Below are 20,091 nucleotides of genomic sequence, written 5' to 3' on the forward strand. Positions count from 1 at the left end.
ATTTAATTGTATTCTGATTTTAAGGTGGGGGGGGGGACCAGTACATTACCTAAACATCTAAAATCACATTTGGAGTAGACTTTGCTGAATATCTTATTCCATCTATTTATGTTTGATTGATATAAGGAATGGGAAGAGACAGTTGTTTAAAGAATCGTGTTTGCTTTCAAACAGAATATTTTCTTGTCTGGAAAGTTCATGATACACCCTCAGTTGGCAAATCAGCGTTTTTGCATGTTGTTGTATTAAGTGAATGCAGAGCAAAACAAACAAGAATCCCACCTGGATATTCTCTAAATGAATTGGATTTCAACTCTATTCCTGACCAATATAATCAAAGGCAACAGATGCAAACTTTGAATAACTGAGAAATTTATTTACATTCTTGGCCATTCTTGTGCCAAGGAGGAAAAATTATCATAGGTGACGTGGCCTACTGTATTCTGCTGATTCTATGCTAGAGAGAACAGAAGAACATTTCCACCAAGTCACGATGCTTACTGTAAATCAATTACAGTATCCTTCATCACAACCTACTGTATTTACGAGGCTGCAGTAATGGTAGCACAGGCAAACTATGTAGAATGGCTTGAACTGCTTGGACAAAGGGCAGCTTTAAAATAGAACAAGTAAACCAATAATTCTTTTTCAGATTCTTTCCTTGAATATAAAGCTTTTTAAAATTCAGAAATGATTACTAATTATGATAATAGCTGTGGTACAGATATCAGACCCTTTTCCATAACTGCTCTCTTCTTTATATTCCTTTTTGTTGCCACCGTTTATGTTTCCTGCTTACATTTAGATATTTTCACTGTCTTACCGCTCCCAGTTTTTAGTTCTATCCTTGCTGCTTCTCATGCCTCGTATCTCAGGTTTTTATCAATTCTTAAATGCAACATTTAATTTGCCATGACATTTGGGAAACTGGAGAACAACTCACTTCGCTAATACCCATTCTGGACGCAAGGGAAGAAAAAGGATAACATGAATGCCATGTTGTCGTTGTGGTGTTCAATTTTGCATCAGATATCGCAATACAATTCACGTCAATTCCACATTTGCATAAATTGTATGATGATGTCATGATTCATATGTCATCATTTGAAGACAATAAAAAACATATCTGATATCCTTTAATCTCATTTCACTTTCCAGAAGGAAACTTGTGGGAAGAAGGCATGAATTGATCCTTTTGATTAATCAGCAAATGGACTGGCATAGTTCTCCCCCTTCCCCCCACCGCTTATGAGTAATTTCCATGTGTCTGGAGATTAACCCCACTTAAACTACTGCTTAAGCAAGAATGTCTGAAAATGAATCTCAATCTAGACTTGGTGAAGTATAAATGCTAAGCCACGCTCATTGCTTCAATTGCTTTGCCTTAAAAAATTACTTACCTCTGGTTTCCTCTTGTTCGTCACTCCTTTTGTCTGTGAGTCTGTCTGCTTTTTCTTTCAGTTTGCAAACCTCATCTTCTTTTTTAAATTCTCTGAGGACAGCCTCGAGAAGCAGAATAATAAATGAATAGGAAAACTATTGATTGAGAGCTAGGTTGATCATGCGGAAATGGTTGAGCAGCAGGTGCCACAAACACACTTCAGCCACAAAAAGGCAAAGGATATAGTGCTTCCACCCTGTGCAATTTGAATTTTGGATATTCTTACATTGATTTGCAGCCCTAATGATTTTAAATAAATGAAAACCAATTCTCCAGGGTTGTAGATGGGAATTCCCCACTTTTAGACCCTTTTAAATAAAGTATATAATGAATTTGAATTAAGGAACTATTGAACTTCTGTATCTTCACTGCACCAGTTCTGATTACCTCAGTGATTGTTGGAATTTATATTAACCAAGCCAACAAATAATTTTATGTGTATGCTTTCTGCTACATTTATAATCAATTAATGGCTAGCTTGATTCTTGTCTTCAGATTCAACCCCTGTTGCATCTCAGCATACAGTTCTTTTAGTAATAACAAAAAGAAAGACAAGGGGAAAAATCTTTATAGTGGCTTGATTCCCATTTGTTCACTGTAAATATTACAGAAATCCTTTGGAAGCTAACTGAGCAACGATGGATGCCTGACTGCATAAACTGTAAGGAAGAAATATTGTAGGACATGACTGGAGAGAGGCAACGGAGAGGAAATATGAATAAATGCATATTTGAGCTCCTGGATTATATGCAGGCACCCAAGTGGGCATTTCAAAGTTGTGCTCTGAGTGATGTGGTAGTTGGGGAGACAAATACAATTGAAATGCCTCCGTGAGTTAAGTCTGTGAAAGTTAGAAAAATATATGTAGGAAGGACTTGTGGAGGAAATGAAGAAACTTGGAGGTGTAAAAAGAGCACTTCCCTAGAACCAGATCACAAAAAGATCTCATTCCAAGAATAATAAAGCAATCCTGTAATATTCGGATGTGGTTGTGCAATTGGCGTTGAGTTCCTACTAAAATTAAAATCAGTTTTTACAGCCCAGGAACTCATAGAAGGAATACTTTAAAATATTAAGACAAATTGTCATTGAAGTAGCATAATCTGGAAACCAGGGCACATTTTGTGTAAATGGGGCATTCTAGGGTCACAGTAAAAATGTTTTCCTTGTGCTCTGTTGAGTTTGGAGGACATGCACTCTAATGTTACAAATTTAAACAATCGATCAAGAAATCAAGGAACTTTGTGCTATCCCGGAATGTTTTAAAAGAAAGAAAAGGATACGAATGTTTTTTTCTCTCCCTGGAATAAAGCAATGCAATAGAGATTTGGGAGTTTTTTAGAACTAAATAGCATGGCAGGAAAAGAAGCTCAGGGCAAAGGAAATGATGAAAAGAAATTATTCTTTCTTCTTTTCTCTTTTATCAAGATTCCCCAGTGTTTCTTGGAAGAAGGGAAACAGAACTACAAGGTTTTTGTTTTGGATTAGTTGAGCATAAGAACATTCATACGGTGGTACGCATTAAAGTACAAAACCTGATTTTGTTGAGTAGGACTGTCCACACTGCAGCATATTCCCCAGTATGGCCGAATACTATATTTTAAAGATGTTTTATAAAATATGTTGTCTGTAGATAATTTTATTCTTAGATATCCTACACATTTTTACAATCTTTTCCTAGATAATACACAGCACAGGCTCGGGACTGAGGCATTTTTGCTTTCATTTATGATTTTCCTTTAATTTTTTCCTGGAAAGGAACATCTGTTACGCAGGTAGCAGGAAAATGTCAGAGGCCTCCTGTCACACTTAAGGGGTCTTGAATTTTTTTAGCACTTTGAATTAGCAGATTCTGTGCCAAAAATATGCTGGAAATTGTTTTTCTTTTTCTTTTTAAACATTCCAAACACACTGTTGGTTTCATCATATTGGATTCATTTTCTCTTCGTATCTGCATTTATTTTGTGCTTCTGCTTTGTGTCCATTGCTAAGGAAAAATAGGAAAGGGAAGGAAGAGGAAAAATGTATGTAACATTGCAACTATTAGCCCTTATAAGAAAAATAACTACTGCAGTGTTCATAGGGCTGGTATATCAATCCCAGAGGGGCTGGAAACAGAAAAGCGGTGGGGTGGGAGAAGATATGTGTCTCTGGCTTGCCTCCTACACTTTTCTTAAAGGAGAAACATCTGGTTGGTGTCCTCTTTTTGCCTATAAAAATGAAAGATGACTTGAAAAGTTCGGCAGTTCAGCAATTGAGGATCCTTCTCTACATCCCCGTTTTTATTAGACCCCTTATAGAATGAATCTATTTGGGGGTTTTTTTTAAACCACAGAACAAGCCAGTTTGGAAGCTGTGCTGAATAAAGAACCCTAGCTGCTTCCTAGACATGCCCAAATTTATCCCAGCCACTTAGAGCAGCCTCAGGGAGATGGCGTCATTTTCTGAGAAGGGGGTTATAGAAAAAAAATGTTCCTATGGTATTCAGCAGGGTCAAATGCAAACAGGTGACATAAAAGGAAAATGATTAAAAAAAATGGTAGCCAAGCCCAGGGTCTAGGTATTGAGGAAGGAAACTTCAGACGCAGTTGGTTTCACATCACAGAGAGCTTGAAACGAGACATTTAGCCAAGAATATGTTCCATTCTCAGGAAGTTTCATTTTGGGAATTAATTAACTACTGTGCTGCTTTCTAAAACTGTGTTATATTTGACTGACGTGGTGTGATAAGTGAAAACAGCCATTCATAAACCATAGATTATGACCTAACAGGGTGCGAGTACCATGTCAAGCTATTGCACTGGTGCTTTGGGTTTAGCAGGTTGCATAAACCCAATTATTAAGGTTTGTGAACAATATTTTATTCCCTAATAAAATAATCTGTGAACTCAGCTTATTGCATTTAATTCCACAAATTAAAGCAAACCATAGGTCAATACATCATGTAAACTCAAGGAGTGAGACATTAATGTGTCTCACTCAGAAGCAAATCCCAAAACGCTCAATAGAATTATTTTCATGTAAGAGTTCATACGGCAAGCAAATCTCACATATCTGTGAGACTAAAAACCAGAAAGCTTTCTAATCAATAAAATTGTAGAAAAGTTGGGGGGAGGGAGGGAACCAGATGTAAACAGCAGTAGCCATTGGAGAAGACTACAAGTCTCATGTTAATAGAGGGCAATCAGCTCTGTAAAGTGTTTTCATCCATACAATAAACATATAATAACATATAATAAAGATTCTTATCTGGCAATGCCCTAATGTAGTTTCTGCTGAGTTTAAGTTGAGGAGCCTATATTAATGTCAACTTATTACATATTGCCTTGCCAAAATCACAGAGAACCAAGGGTCTAAAGAGAGATGTTCTTGCTAATGTAAACTTTAGCTTACTCTAGACAATAATATGACTCAATACCCTGGGCATAGCTCTACGCCTCTACCAGCTTGGCTTTAAAGAGGGCATTGAAATTCTTCTCTTGGCTTTGGTGGAACTGAGCACTCAAAGGCAAAGTAAGATTTCAGCAGAATTTTCTACTAGACAACATGTGTCCTGTTTGGTCATTGTTTCAAATATATTTCCTTACCTAAACAGAGAAACCGAATGACCATGGACAGGCAAAAGATCCCAGTAAGAAGGGGAGCAATGTTCAACTCTCTAACGGCTTCCCCAGTGCCTTTCCCTATAGGAAAATGGCAGGGTGCATTGGAATGATGATCATATAAGCAGAACAGTACTGCAGCACTGAAGCACCACAACTTTGCCAAATTTCAGTTCCCCAGGAGGGAGAGATCACCATTTCACCCAGTGGAAGGTTACAAACAATCAGACAGTTTTAACAGTGCATTATACAGTTTCCATATCACAGAGTGAAGGAACGCATATCAAAAGGCCCTTTGACAATATTGAGTTCACTGGAAATTAAAAAGAAAATAAAGAAAAATTGTGGTTGTTTGTACTTCAAATGACCTGGAGATAAACACAGACTTTCTATTTTCACAAGTCTCATTCCATTAACTTCTTTTAAACCTATTATTATATTACAGAGACCAGAAAGGTCTTGCTAACACATTTTAATATTTAAAATGGAAAAACATACTTGAAAAAAGAAGTACTTTAAAAGGGCATTTCTGTCCGTTTGTGAGTTTATGATAACATTTTAGAGTGTAGCTATGATTAGCGCTGTGTAAAATAAATACGAAAATGAACTGGCTTCCAGCAAATATTCTTACATCATTATTTTAAACCAGTTTAAAAGATGAAACGATTGAAAGAAGAAATGTGTTGAAAGGAAAGTTGAGTTCACACTAACCAGGACCAGAAAGCTGGTTTTTTTGAAATAAATAAAATTAATAATAAATATATAAAAAATGGAAAAAATGCACTTTTGGGTGGGTATCTCAGAGTTGGCCACTGATCAGACAACATCTGTGTTTACAAAAAAATCATTTAAAGAGTGCAGGGGTTTGCAGAAAATATAAAGAAAGAACTAAACCAAAGCCCTAATAATTTATTCAGAAACATGTGTCTCCCATTGGTCAGCTTGGTGTCCTAGGAGGCTCACAAGCAGCACATGAGGTCCTTGAAGTAAGATATACTGTTCAAAACGAATGGCTGTCAGGTCAGAGATCATCCTTACAAGCTAAATGTATTGTTCAACTATGCACTATGTGAAAAAAAAATCTTGCTTTTATGTATCCGAAAATTTTTATTATTAAATTTCATTGGGGATTCTGCAAGAAGGAGGGGAAATAGCTATCTTCCCCCTGTCTCGCAACAACCTTTGATTTCTATTATTTATTGTTTATTAGAGATCATCACTCAACTGACAAGATCTCTTGGCAATTTATTTATGTGCATCTGCCATTTGTTTCGTGTTGGCAACTTTCCTATGCAGGAATTGCTCCAACCTCCTATTTATTATGTTTTACAATACCCAGTATGGTGGTACGTTTTATCTGATGGAACTAGAATTGTGGATTGAGAGAAGTGCATTAGCAGTTTTGCTTTTTGACTCAAGTGTGCAATTAAGTATTAGAAAAAGCACATAGAGTTCCATGCACATATAACAGACAAATATTTAATGCTGTTAAGTATTCTATGGCTACCTTGAGCTTCCAAGGCCTCCTTATCTTAGCAGCAGAAGTGAGCTGCTATGGGTTCACCAAATCCCACCTCTGGCCCCTCCCACCCCATTCTGTCCCTCCCAGGAGTCTCCATGCAGCCTGTTTTGGATGTGAGGTAAGTGCAGGGCCTGCGCGGAAGCTCGGGAAAGGAAAAAAATGGGCCTCCCAGAAGTTCCGGAGGGCTTCCGAAGCCTGGGGGAAGCAGTTTTTGCTCTCCCGGAGGCTTGAGGAAAGCCTCCAGAGCCTGGGGAAGATGAAAATGCCCCCCCCCCCGGCCATGGTGCATAGTGCAGAAGGCCAACTAGGCTACACCCACCATGGCCACACCCACCAGCAACCTGGCAGAGAACCCGTTGCTGAAATTTTTGAAGCCCACCCCTGCTTAGCAGGGTACATAGAGTTATAAACACTGAAGCATAAAGAAGGGGAAAGGAACAAACTAGTTGGGGTTTTTTTTTTTTTTTTACTTCTTTTTTCCTTTCCTTTTCCTTTTCGGTTTTTCTTAGTTTTTAATAAGTACAAGCAACATTCAGTAACAATGCACAGTTGATATCCCTATTAAAAATTAAGCTTAAGATAGAAATGTTTATTATATAATAAATCATTTGAGCATTTTGCAGTTGTTTCTCAAAACTAGATGTACTCGTATTTTTCGGAGTATAAGACACACCTTTTTTCTCAAAAAAGAGGCTGAAAATCTGGGTGCATCTTATACATCAAATATAGCATTTTTTTTGCCTCCCCAAGCCCCACCCTCTTCACAAAAATGGCCATGCATAGCCTTATGAAGGCTTTCAGAGAGCTTCTGGGGGCTGGGTAGGGCAGAAATGGGTGAAAAGTGGGCCATTATTTTGCCCCCTCGCCCAGCCCCCAGCAGCATTCTATAAGCCTCCATAAGGTTATGCATGCATTTTTTTGACAAAAAACAGGCCTGTTTTCGCAAAAAATTGCTCAATTTTGCCCCCCTAGGAGCACTCTGCAAGCCCCCTCCAAGGCTATTCATGCCTTTTATTTGAAAAAAAACGGGCCCTGTTTTCACAAAAAAACGGGCTGTTTGGGGGAGATTTGCAGAGTGCAAAAACTCTTTTTTCCCCCCTTTCGGAAAGTTCTTTAGTTAGAGTGATTGATGAGAATTACATTGATCAAGTGCTGTGCCAATAGAAACAAGTCTTAGGTGCTGCAGGTTGTCAGGAATTTCCTTCTCCAGCACATGGATAAATACACCTGGAAACATCTACCTACATATCTACCTACTCTCTCTCTCTCCCTACCTACCTACTGTATTTCTCTCTCTCTTTTTTTTCTCTCTCTCTCTCCCTCCCTCCCTCCCTCTATCTACCTACCTACTCTCTCTCTCTCTCCCCCTACCTACCTACTGTATTTCTCTCTCTCTTTTTTTTTCTCTCTCTCTCCCTCCCTCCCTCTATCTACCTACCTACTCTCTCTCTCCCCCTACCTACCTACTGTATTTCTCTCTCTCTATCCCTCTATCTACCAACCTACCTACTTTCTCTCCCTACCTATCTACTGTATTTCTCTCTCTCTATCCCTCTATCTACCTACCTACCTACTCTCTCTCCCTACCTATCTACTGTATTTCTTTATCTATCTATATATCCCTCTATCTACCTACCTACTCTTTCTCTCTCTCTCTCCCTACCTACCTACTGTATTTCTCTTTCTCTTTCCCTTTATTTACCTACCTACCTACCTACCCTCTCTCTCTCCCTACATATCTACTGTATTTCTCTTTCTCTCCCTCTCTCTCCCTCTATCCCTCTCTATCCCTCTATCCATCTATCTACCTACCTACTTAAAAAAAAATTCTGTTCAAAACCTTGGTGTGTCTTATACTCCGATGCATCTTATACTCCGAAAAATACGGTATATTTTAAGCAACCTTAAGCTGCAAACCAATTTGGCCTAGAGGTCAAGGCACCAGGCTAGAAAGTGGGAGGCCATGAGTTCAAGTCCTGCCTTAGCCATGAAAGCAAGTTGGGTGACTTTGAGTAAATCTCTCTCAACCTACCTCACAATGTTGTTGTGGGGACAACAGAGGAGAAAGTAGTATTAGGTAAATTTACTGCCTTGAGTTATTAAATAAAAAAGTTGGGGTACAAACAAATATTAACAATAACATCTTAGAAATCATAGTGAATGTTGGCATAACCCCTTTTTTCTTTCTCTTTAAAGACTTAAACTATCTAAATGATGTGAGGGTTAATAACCTTTAGGCAATACCATATAAATTCCATCCTATCCAAATAATACAATGCACTACTTGTGTTTAAAATAATACAATAAAATTTCAAAATTATTTTTGAACTGAAATGTATGAGTAATCGATAGACTTTTTAAATCCTTATTTTGATTTCCAGTATACATATTGAATGCATATTTAATATCTGAATCATTGTGCAAAATTGCACAATAGGATTTATAATGAGAAAGTCTGCTAATCCTGGCACCACATGGTTATTTTCCTCTGTTTCTGTGATACTTATGTACCCTAAATTTTTACAAATGCAGCATACAGTTATTTTCATAGATGTATATAAAGGATCTTTCCATCTCCTCCCTCTTCACCTCCACTTCATCTCAGTAACATACAGTAATCACTGAATATCATCATAGCAAATACTTTACTTTAGCCATAAAAAACAACTTTAAAGTTTGATTATGTTTCTTGTTTATTTTATTTTTTAACATTCGTGAAAATTCTTTGTACAAATTCTTGAAGGACAGGAGTAGGCTCGAAGAAGGGCTGATGCATTAAGGCCATAAGGGTTTGTTTTACAAGAGACTTTGTTTAATTTAAACAGATTTTTCTCAAAAACAAGGCCATTGACTAGGCATATAAAAGCATGCTTGTTTCACATTTAGTTTTTCTTCAGGGTTCATTGGATTTGAGTGTTTTTATTTTAAGTGACCAAAGTATGGCTTGCAATTTTCCCATGAAAATGGTTTTCTCTGCTTGGTTGAGCTTCCTTTGCTTGTTGACCATGTGTGTTTTTTTGCTTTCCTGCCTCCCCAATCCAGTGGATGACACCGTTGTTGTTATTCCCTATGGAAGCCGTCATGTTCGCCTAGTGTTGAAAGGTCCTGATCATTTATGTAAGTAAAAATACGCTTATTATATTGAAATACTTCTAATAACCTTGGAACTCTGTTTCACACAAGACTGTATGGCTCCTTTATTTTAGAGAGATTGAAACATGAACAGGGGGCTTTATTTATAAAGAGTCCAAAAAAAAGAAAAAGAAGGGGATGCAGTGGCTCAGTGGCTAAAACACTGAGCTTGTCGACCAGAAAGGTCGGCAGTTCGAATCCCTAGTGCTGCATAACGGAGTGAGCTCCCGTTATTTGTCCCAGCTTCTGTCAACCTAGCAGTTCGAAAGCAAGTAGAAAAAATAGAGACCACCTTTGGTGGGAAGGTAACAGTGTTCCGTGTGCCTTCAGCATTTAGCCATGCTGGCCACATGACCATGGAGACATCTTTGGAAACACTGGCTTTTCGGCTTTGAAACAGAGATGAGCACTGCCCCCTAGAGTTGGGAACAACTAGCACATCTGTGGGAGGGGAACCTTTATCTTTTTAGAGAGTCCATATCTGGGCTGCAAAAGTCCAGATGACCATTAGATGCCACCTTTTTGCTTATATTTTTTTATACTGTCATTTCTTTGGCTGATTGTTGTGAGCTGCGCAGAGGTCAGCATACAACTCTAGGCAGCATACAACTTTAAATAATACCAATAATAATAATGATGATGATGATGATGATGATGATGATGATGATGATGATGGGTGGGGCCCGACTAGTAACCAATGCCAAATCCAGAGAAACAATTGGCCGCTGTGATACAATTGTATAATAATAATAATGTGATAGCAGGGTCGCCGAGAAGGAACATGAAAAAATCGCAAAATACCAGGACTTAAAAATCGAAATTCAACGACTATGGCACAAACCAGCAGTGGTAATTCCAGTGGTAATTGGCACATTGGGTGCTATTCCAAAAGCACTGGAATTACATTTAAAACAGTTAAAAATTGACAAAATCACCATCAGTCAAATGCAAAAAGCCGCACTACTTGGATCTGCACGCATATTACGAAAATACGTTACGACGTCCTAGGCCCCTGGGTGGGGCCCGACTAGTAACCAATGCCAAATCCGGCGAAACAACTGGCCGCTGTGATACAATTGTATAATAATGGTGGTGGTGGTGGTGGTGGTGGTGGTGGTGGTGGTGGTGGTGGTGGTGGTAGTAGTAGTAATAGTAATAATAATAATAATAATAATAATAATAATAATAATAATAATAATAATAATACCACCACCAACTAGGATAATCCTAATTTATAAGAAAGTAGAGTGTTCTAAAACTGCTATCTGTTTTTACACTCAGTATGTTACTGCATGTGTGCATACATAATTTCTGTAAAATGTGGGTTTTTTTGTTGATAAGAATATAATAAAAGCTATCACAGTATTGAGCTGAATAACTGATGAAGTTAACACATTGTTCTTATGCTTACCTTTGTTTCATAGAGCAAAAGGTAAAGGAATCAACAACCAGATTCTGCTGTTAAAGTAGCTGCACATAGAAAATAGTTACTATGCTTGATTCTTAACCTTGTTTGACTTCAATACATTATCTGCCGCTCTCAATTTATGCATAGAATTCTGAATGGCAGGTATATTCAACAAGTTTCCTATGTCTCTTTTTCAATGGAAAAGTTAAATCGAGCTTTTTCTCCAATTCTACTGAAAGTATTGTACAGTCCTGTACAGAAGCTGTACAACATGTAGATATTTTAGATTAAGATATGTCTTTTAGAACTAAAAGGACTACCCAATCCTATAGAGACAGTAAACACTTGCAGATGGTTGTCAGCTTTAAGATAAGCAATAGTAAAACTATGAAAGGGCAAATAACTTTTTCAAAAAAAAAAGCCTTTAATGCTGCCATAATTAAGGACTTTTTATGATTATATATGGATTATATTCTATGTGTTCTTGATAAGCTACCTTAGGTACATACAATTTGTTCTTGAATGTAAAATGTGTAATTGTGAACGTTTATCAGCAGATTACAAGTTATAAACTATGAAAGAGGGGGAAATATGTCATATTTGCCTACAGGATAGAACAGTAAGAAATAAATATTATTTTGAAAATGCTTGGCCTGTACTCCTCTGGCTCTTATTTGCCATGCATGCTGTTTCTCAGACTAATAAACATTATCACTTTGGTTCTCTGTTGCCAATGGAATTAAGAACAGGAGAGAGAAGCCTTTACAGAAACTAGTGTCTAGAAATACAAGAAAGGGAACAAATATTTTCCACTGGATTACGGCAGGATTTTTGTCCTGACGTGGTCCATTACTTTCACCCCCTAAATACCCTGTATTTAGTCATAAGTTTCCGTGTAGAACTATAATAGTTGTTGCCACTGTCTGGACCAGGGCTGGGTTGTGGCAGTCACTACTTCTGGTTCATTGTGGGTGCGCCACACAATACAAATTGCTCTGTGCATGCACAAAAGCAAAAAACAAGATGGTGGCGCCTACAGCACCACCTGGAGAACCGGTTCAGGAGTGTGGCAGGCTTGGGTCACTGCTGGTTCCAGCGACCCAGGCCACCAAACCACTACCTGTTCGCCCAAAGCAGTCCAAACCAGTAGGAACCCCCCACTGGTTTGGGCTGCTATTAGCTAACTGCCAAGCTTAGGAAGACCCTGAAGCCAAAGCCCCCAATCTTTTGGGAATCGGGGACATGGAAAGAGAGAGGTTTTTTCACAGATCAGAGGGTACATGGTTTGTATGCTGCTTGCATCCCGTGAATGCCGCAAACCGGTGCCAGTCCATGGACTGAGGGTGGGGACCCCTGCCTTGAAGATAAGTTCAGTGCTGTAGGGTAGAAATTGAATTCCAATAAGTTGTGGTGGCTCAGTGGTTAGAATGCAGTATTGCAGGCTATTTCTACTGACTGCTGGCTGCCTGCAATTTGGCAGTTCAAATCTCACCTAGCTCAGGACTGACAGCCTTCCATCCTTCCAAGGTCAATAAAATGGAAACCCAGATTGTTGGGGGCAATGTGTTGACTCTATAAACCACTTAGAGAGATCCATTAGTGTAGTTGGAATAGCAATATAACATTAATTGACTTACCAAAGGTTCTGAAGGTGTTTAGATTTTTTTTTCTTCCATTCAATCATGTATGGTTCTCAGACACTGCCTGAACAAGTCCCTGCAATTTCCTTGGAAAATTTTTAGATGTAGTTTGCCATTGCCTCTTTCCCAAGGCTGAGAGAAAGTGGCTGGCCCAAGGTGGCCCTGATGGCTACATGCCTAAAGCAGAAGTAAACCTCACAGTCCTTGTTTCTAGCCTAATGCTTAACCACTACACCAAACTGGCTCTCTGTTTCGATAATAATTGTTCCCTATTCATTTCATGTTTCCTAAATAGATAGTCATGGTGATAAGTGAAAGCACAAATGTATTAAAGGAAACAATAAAATACATTAAAGTATGCATTACATATGTCAGTAGGCTTTTGCAAGAAGAAAAGAGATAGTGTGCATGATTAAAATGGAGTACAAAGGAAAAATTAACCATAGCATCACGTTTGGGAAGTTAGTGTGAAATGTGTTCAGAAAGTATATATAGTAATGAATGTAGTCTTAGAAGCAGGCAGAATACACATCGCGGAAATCGTGATCTTGCTAAATGCTTGGAAAAAAATATGCTCCTGTAGCAAGCAATGAGTATTTATTATACAGATCATGGATAAATCATGACAATGTAAACTTCCAAAACAGAAATATAAAGCCTAGAGCAGTGATGGTGATGGATCCTTTGGAAGTTGCATAAGAAAACATTGTTCTCGTGCAGCCTCTGAGGCGTCTGAAAATTTCACAAATTTCCCATGATTTTCTGAGGCTTCAGAGGCCCTGTAAATGCAGAGCTCTCTTGTACAACTTCCAGAGGGTCTGGAGAGGAGAATCCAGAGAAGCCATATCTTTCCAGGGGTGTGTATGTGAGAGACACACCATCAGAGTCAAAGTAGTCAATTTCTGAATTCTTGACAAACTGAGCCCAAAAGGTTCACCATCACTGGGGTAGAGCACTGATTTCTAAAAAGTAGTAGTATAAGTCGTATAAGTATATTTATAGGCCGCCCTTTTCCCTGAGGGGACTCAGGGCGGCTTACAGCTTATGTGGGAGGGGATACATTCAATAACGTAAAAAACATACATAATTAAAAAATAGAGCAACATTCATCATTCGGGTGGGGACGGATTATAATCTTTAACCCCAGGCCTGACGGGATAGCCAGATCTTGAGAGCTGTGCGGAAGGTCTGAAGGGTGGTGAGGGTACGAATCTCCACGAGGAGATCGTTCCAAAGGGTCGGAGCTACTACTGAAAAGGCTCTCCTCCGCGTAGTTGCCAGTCGACACTGACTGGCAGATGGAATTCGGAGGAGGCCTAATCTGTGAGATCTTATAGGTCGCGAGGAGGTAATTGGCAGAAGGCGGTCTCTCAAGTACCCAGATCCACTACCATGAAGGGCTTTATGGGTGGTAAGTAGCACCTTGAAGCTATGAAAAAAGGTTTTCATAGAAAAAATATGTCATTACAGGTAATATCAGGCTTATTACCGCCAGAAAATCTGAATATGCTTCTACATTTCATTGTGACGTCCCATTTTTATATCTCATAAATGCATAGTTTGTATAAATCATAAATCTCTCATTCCAGCTATAGAATATTCTCTCCAGCACACAGGTAATCCTCGACTTACAACAGTTCATTGAATGTGTTTGAATATTAATAGCTCGGGTTGGTAGTTAGGCCGTTGGTTTGAGCTCTGAGCTTGGGAATTTGGTTGTCAACGTTTCATCACTATTCGAGGAGACATCGTCAATACATTTTGAACTGTGCTCAACTGTCAGAACACAGGTCTTCAATTACTTTTTTATGAGATGCAAATTAGTCCGAATGTTGTTTGTTCAGATATTTATGAGTCATTTTATTCAGACTAATTTGCATCTCATAAAAAGGTCTTTAAAGGCCTGTGTTCTGACAGACGAGCACAATTCAAAACGCACTGACGATGTCTCCTCGAATGATAACGAAAAGTGATTCATTTAACAAATGTGGCAAGAAAGGTGGTAAAATAGGACAAAGTTCACTTAATAAATGTCTCACTTAACAACAGAAATGTCGGGCTCAATTGTGGTCGTAAGTCGAGGACTTCTTATACTGGAATCAAAAACTGTATGTGTGTGTTCTATCCAAAACAGCCACTGTCCTTTGCAACATTCTCTTAACCCACACATTTTCATTCTCTCAAAACTGGATGACGTAGCAATTCAGTCTCAACTCAAAGAAAGGACGATGCTCATAAACACATTAAGTATCATCTTTCGATTAGCTGATATAATACTGTGAGTGCATTTTGTAAAATGGGAAATGACATTTGAACCACCGTGGATGATAGGAATGAATGAAAGTACAGTATATCTAGATTGTATTGAGTTTGGGGTTGTCATTCTCTCTTCTGCATGCCTAAGTCCAGATAAACTGACACACCGATACAAATGCTAGCTATAATGGAAATAGTTCTGTCCTACACAATGCAAGAGATTAGTAGGTTAGATCAAAGCAAAGTGAAAACCAGAGAGAAAGGTATAAAAAGAACTGGATGAAGCATTAATAACACACTCGATTAAATTAAAACAAATAATGCTTTATATCTAGTGTTTTGCTTGATAGCTTTATTCCTTTGTGCCAAGGAAACAACAGTGTGTGACTCTTCCGTGTGCTTGTATTTGTCAGATCTAGAAACCAAAACTCTGCAAGGTGTGAAGGGCGAAAACAGTCTCAGCTTCGCTGGATCCTTCCTTGTGGATAATTCTTCTGTTGAGTTTCAGAAATTTGCAGACAAAGAGATATTGAGGATACCTGGTCCTCTCACTGCAGATTTCACTGTAAAGGTGAGAAACTTTGAACTTCGATAAACAATACTACTTTGCAATATTTATACCTGCATTGTGGTAAGTAGGCTTATGACATTATCTCCTTTTTATTGAAACAGTTCAAGACTATGTTTTTCTTACAAGTAAAATGTGCTATTCCAGAATATCAAACACTGATTACTACAGGTAGTCCTTGACATACGACCAGAATTGAGCCCCAAATTTCTGTGGCGGTGAGACATTTGTTGAGTGAGTTTTGCCCCATTTTACGACCTGTCTCGCCGTATTTGTTAAGTGAATCCCTGCAGTTGTTAACTGAATCTGGCTTCCCCATTGACTTTGCTTGTGATAAGTTCTCCAAAGGGGATCACATGACCCAGAGATGCTGCTACGGTCATAAATATGAACTGGTTGCCAAGTGTCTGAAGTTTGATCACATGACCATGGAGGTGCCGCAACAGTCAAAAAACAGGCGTAAGTCATTTTTTCAGTGCTGCTGTAACTTTGAATGGTCACTAAATGAACAGTTGTAAGTTGAGGACTACCTGTATATGGGAACTGCAGCACTTCCTGAATTATAGTCCATAGGCAGATATGTTGCATTAAATTTTCACATTATATTAAACCTCTGCCCTTTGCCTTCCCTGCCTCTCCCCCACTCCCACACTATCCCCCCCTCCCCGATTTCAGAACTACAAAAGAATAATTCAGGAAAACCTCTTGAGTTGCTAAAAAATGAGCAGAATTAAGCTTTGCAGTTTGTTATAGTGATCGAGCCAGCTTTGGTTGGGAAATCAACAGATAGCTTAGAAGCTCTGTTTTGTGTAGATCTGGCAGTAAGAATTAAATTATTTCTTCCCACTAATGTTTTCTTCTCATTAATTTTCTCCTATTCTTCCAAGTAATTGAAAACACATTGCTGAAAGTAAAATACACAGGCTATAGAGGGGCTAAGAGGCACAGTGGAATGTAAGCCTTTGAGAAATACAAGATAATAAAACCTTTTGGAGCAGATGAAGGTGGGTCAGAAGGGCCTGCAGATTTTAGATATAAACTGTATAATCTGTATCAGGTTTAGGGTACCATAATTTTTCACTGAGGACTCCCAATAAAAATGGCTTGATGCAGGGGTGGTATTCACTTACCTTCCCTACCAGTTTGCAAGTGTGAGCGCACCCACATCCGTGCATGAGCTCAGTCCTCTGAGTATGTGCTTTGGCTAAAAAAAGGGCCTAAATGGGATGCCATAGAGCCTGGGCGGGGCTACCTGCGATTTCTGCTACCAGTTCGGGCAAACCCGTCCAAACTGGCAGAATACTACCTCTGGTTTGATGCCATGATGATTAACCCATAGAAATGTAGATTATGCTGCAAAAGGAATAGGTGAAGGGCAGTGCCAATTTCATTGCTACATGGTTTAGACACCAGGACTAGGACCATTGGAGTTTATGTCTTCCAGCTTGACTCCAATGTCATTGGTAGGTCAGTGGTCAAGCAACGTAGAAGTTTTTATCCCATCATAAGGTGAAGCTGAGGCAGGAAATTCTCTTCACCTACAAGTCATGGGTTGAGAAAAGGTTTCAGTCCATCCCTCTCTTCAGCCAGTCTTGGCCTACCTATGTGAAGCAGAATGAATGAGAAAGTGTATTTATACAAATACCTTATTACAACCTTATATTTTGGGAAATTAGATTGATTGGCTGGGTAGTTAATCAGTGATTGGATAGGTAGTTAATTATTTAGTTGGTATTTGCCAATCAGGAATAAAATGGATAAATATTAAAGTATTTGTAAAGTGCCCTTCAGTGATGGCCTATTTCTTTTTCTCTGTGAATATTTTCAAGTAAAAGATGTAAAGAGTAATTGTTGGTTCCCTTCCCCTTTTATCTCCAATACCAACGTCATTGTTCAGAAGATTTTGCCAGATTTCTACAGCAGATGTGGATTGAGATGAAGGAGATAAAGTGTAGATGAAAATGTTATAACTCCTTGATGTCTTTCTTCAGCAGAAGGTCCACAATTGAACATCACGCATTCTATTTATCTTGCCATGCTAGGCTGGATTGTATGGATTTCATAAATTCAGATAGCTTCAGTTGAAACTGGATGTTACTTTTTATTTTCATCCATTTCAATTTGGGCTTCCATACGAGATATACTACTCAGCCTGTTTCAATTGCTTGGCAAAATAACCTATGTTGAGCTGAGAGAGGGGGGGAGGGAGGGGGGAGAGAGGGAGGGAGAGAAAGGGGGGGAGGAGAGAATGTCTGACAATTTTCAAATATCTCCAATGTTTGGTAGCATATTAACCATAATGCTTTTTTGGATCATCTGGCAAAATTAGGCCTTGAAGATGCTGTTTTGTAGTCATTTTTGTCTTTCCTAGACGCTGCAGCTTGTTCCTCAAACCCTTAGCAGATGTCCTGAGGAAGCTTTAGGGTTCCAGCTTTTTATCCATGCTGTTCAATGTCAGTCATAGCTTTAGAATGGAGTGGAGTTGAGAATGAACAACAATTCAGCTCTTGTTCTTATAATCTAAAAAATCTGGATGGCTACTTATTACTTATTCCTCAATTAGGAAATGTTGCCTGATTTATCAGTTTGTTGAAGGTGACTTCCCAAGTTGCTGTCACTCAGGGACCTATTTTAATATCTTCTATGAGAAGGTTAGTTATTTACAAATCAGTATGATATTTAATGAAATCTTACAGCTATTAATTCAAAAGCAATGTAAGGAGTGGCCTATGTGTTCCAGTGTTTAATGTGCTCCAAAATATGACAAATTATCTAGAAACAAAGAAAACGACATCAATTGCTTCAGGATTTTTAGGATTGATATAACGTGGTGAAGTTTTTATACTCCGTCAATGAAAGGGAATTCGTGATCATTATTTAATGAAAAACATTAGGTAACAATTCATAACTAATACCATTTGCTCTTATTCTTGATTTGGCTTTTGAGATAGTTTAAATTTCTAACAGCAAAAATGGCCATAGAATGTTTGATGTAAGTAGGAAATGTAAGCAATCAGATTTAGAATCTGCTGGTCAGTACCTGATGTCCCCCCCCCTTCCACCCCCATTGCCAACCCCAAAAATACTTTCTCACCAAAGTTTCTGTCAGTTTTGTAATATTCAATCCCATGTATCCTTTTTGAAACAATAAACATCCGTTTGTCTGATTCCTTTCCCCTCATTCACCTAGCAATGTTACCCCCCCCCCGTTTGTGGTTAATTGCAACATATTCCCACCTAAGAGTTTTGGGGTTGGTAGTACAGGCTATATGTATAATTTCCCATTTCATTTGGGAGAAAGATCTGCATCTGTCTTTTTTCCATGTCAGAGAAGACAGATAATCAAGCAGACAACACAACAAAAATCCTTGGGGAGATAGGTTGTTATGTCTTCCTGATTTTTGATGTGGAACTTCCCGACCTCTTTTCTCGGGCCCCATGTAATCTCTCTTCTCATTAATTTTGCTCTGTCTGGGATCTCACAAACATGATTTTTTTTTAAGGTTCAGGCAACCCTTTTGACAGTATTCTTTTTTTTTCCTTTTTCTTTTCCGTTTAGTTAGCATTTTCCCTCTCCAATGCTGTTGTTAATCTGTATTTATACTGGAAATTTCAAAGAGCTAAAAGCATTGAGAGCATGTACCGTACATCTTTCCTGGATTCACTGTACTTTTCTGTCATTTCAAATCCATGGGTGATTCATGTACTTTTTGTCTTATGCAAGGAATTAAAAACATTTTGCTGAGCAAAATGGTAGTTATCCAAGAGGCCTCCTCCTTCACCGTGTAGGAAACATGCAATGTTTCAGCCTATAGCTCTTTTTTTCCTTCTGGGGATATATATATCACTGTTAACTTGATTAGAAGAAAGCTGCAGGCTCTCATCAGTAGACTAAAACTTTTATATCCTTCAACATGTCTAAAGCACTTCTGCCTTCCTCTTTTATGACCTCTTTCTTTTTTTTCTTTCTTTCTTTCTTTTTTGCAACCTAGGGATTCTGAGTTTTGTTATAGTGTTTCTCTTCTGTTTCGGAGGGGGTAAAAACAAGGCACTTTCTTCTCTGATAGTTTCCTTTCTTCTGGTTTATTTCTTTGTTTTTGAACAAAGTGGTTTTTGAACCAAGGGAATAAGCACAGGAACTTGGTACATATAGATACAATCATGTAAGCTCAATATTATCTATGTCAGCTTTTCCCAAATCCATACAAGGGCAAAACTCACTGTCAACTCTGAAGCTGGCCTGACTGGGGCCATCTTTGAGGCTTCAGTGTTGTCACAATGGAGATGAGGGTTAGGGAAGGAAGAATAGAGATAGCTGGGGTTTTGTAGCCAAAACAATATACTTTCCCCTGGGAACCAAGGACATTCTAACAGCTGGCTGAAAAGTGGAGGAGTGATGTTATCACTCCTGGACAGCTGGACAGCACCTGGACAGAACCCTGATTGGACCATGTGACTGGTTGTTTGGGGAAAGGGAAAAAACTTTTACTTTTAATTAGGTGAAAACTGCGGGAACCTTTAG

The 20,091-nt window shown here is 38.6% G+C and overlaps 1 protein-coding gene across 1 annotated transcript in view; it reads left to right on the plus strand.

Moving 5' to 3' along the window:
- The window catches only part of ADAMTSL1 (ADAMTS like 1), a 263,177-nt gene that overhangs the window by 114,388 nt on the left and 128,698 nt on the right, over positions 1–20,091 (plus strand). The window contains exons 6-7 of the mRNA XM_087716110.1: positions 9,608–9,682; positions 15,415–15,572. Of these exons, the coding sequence (XP_087572236.1) occupies positions 9,608–9,682; positions 15,415–15,572 (233 nt within the window). The remainder of the gene's footprint in view (positions 1–9,607; positions 9,683–15,414; positions 15,573–20,091) is intronic.

Source organism: Thamnophis sirtalis, unplaced genomic scaffold (assembly GCF_051295495.1).
Source record: "Thamnophis sirtalis isolate CommonGarterSnake01/CBP01778 unplaced genomic scaffold, rThaSir2_p1.2 scaffold_5, whole genome shotgun sequence".
NCBI lineage: Eukaryota > Metazoa > Chordata > Lepidosauria > Squamata > Natricidae > Thamnophis > Thamnophis sirtalis.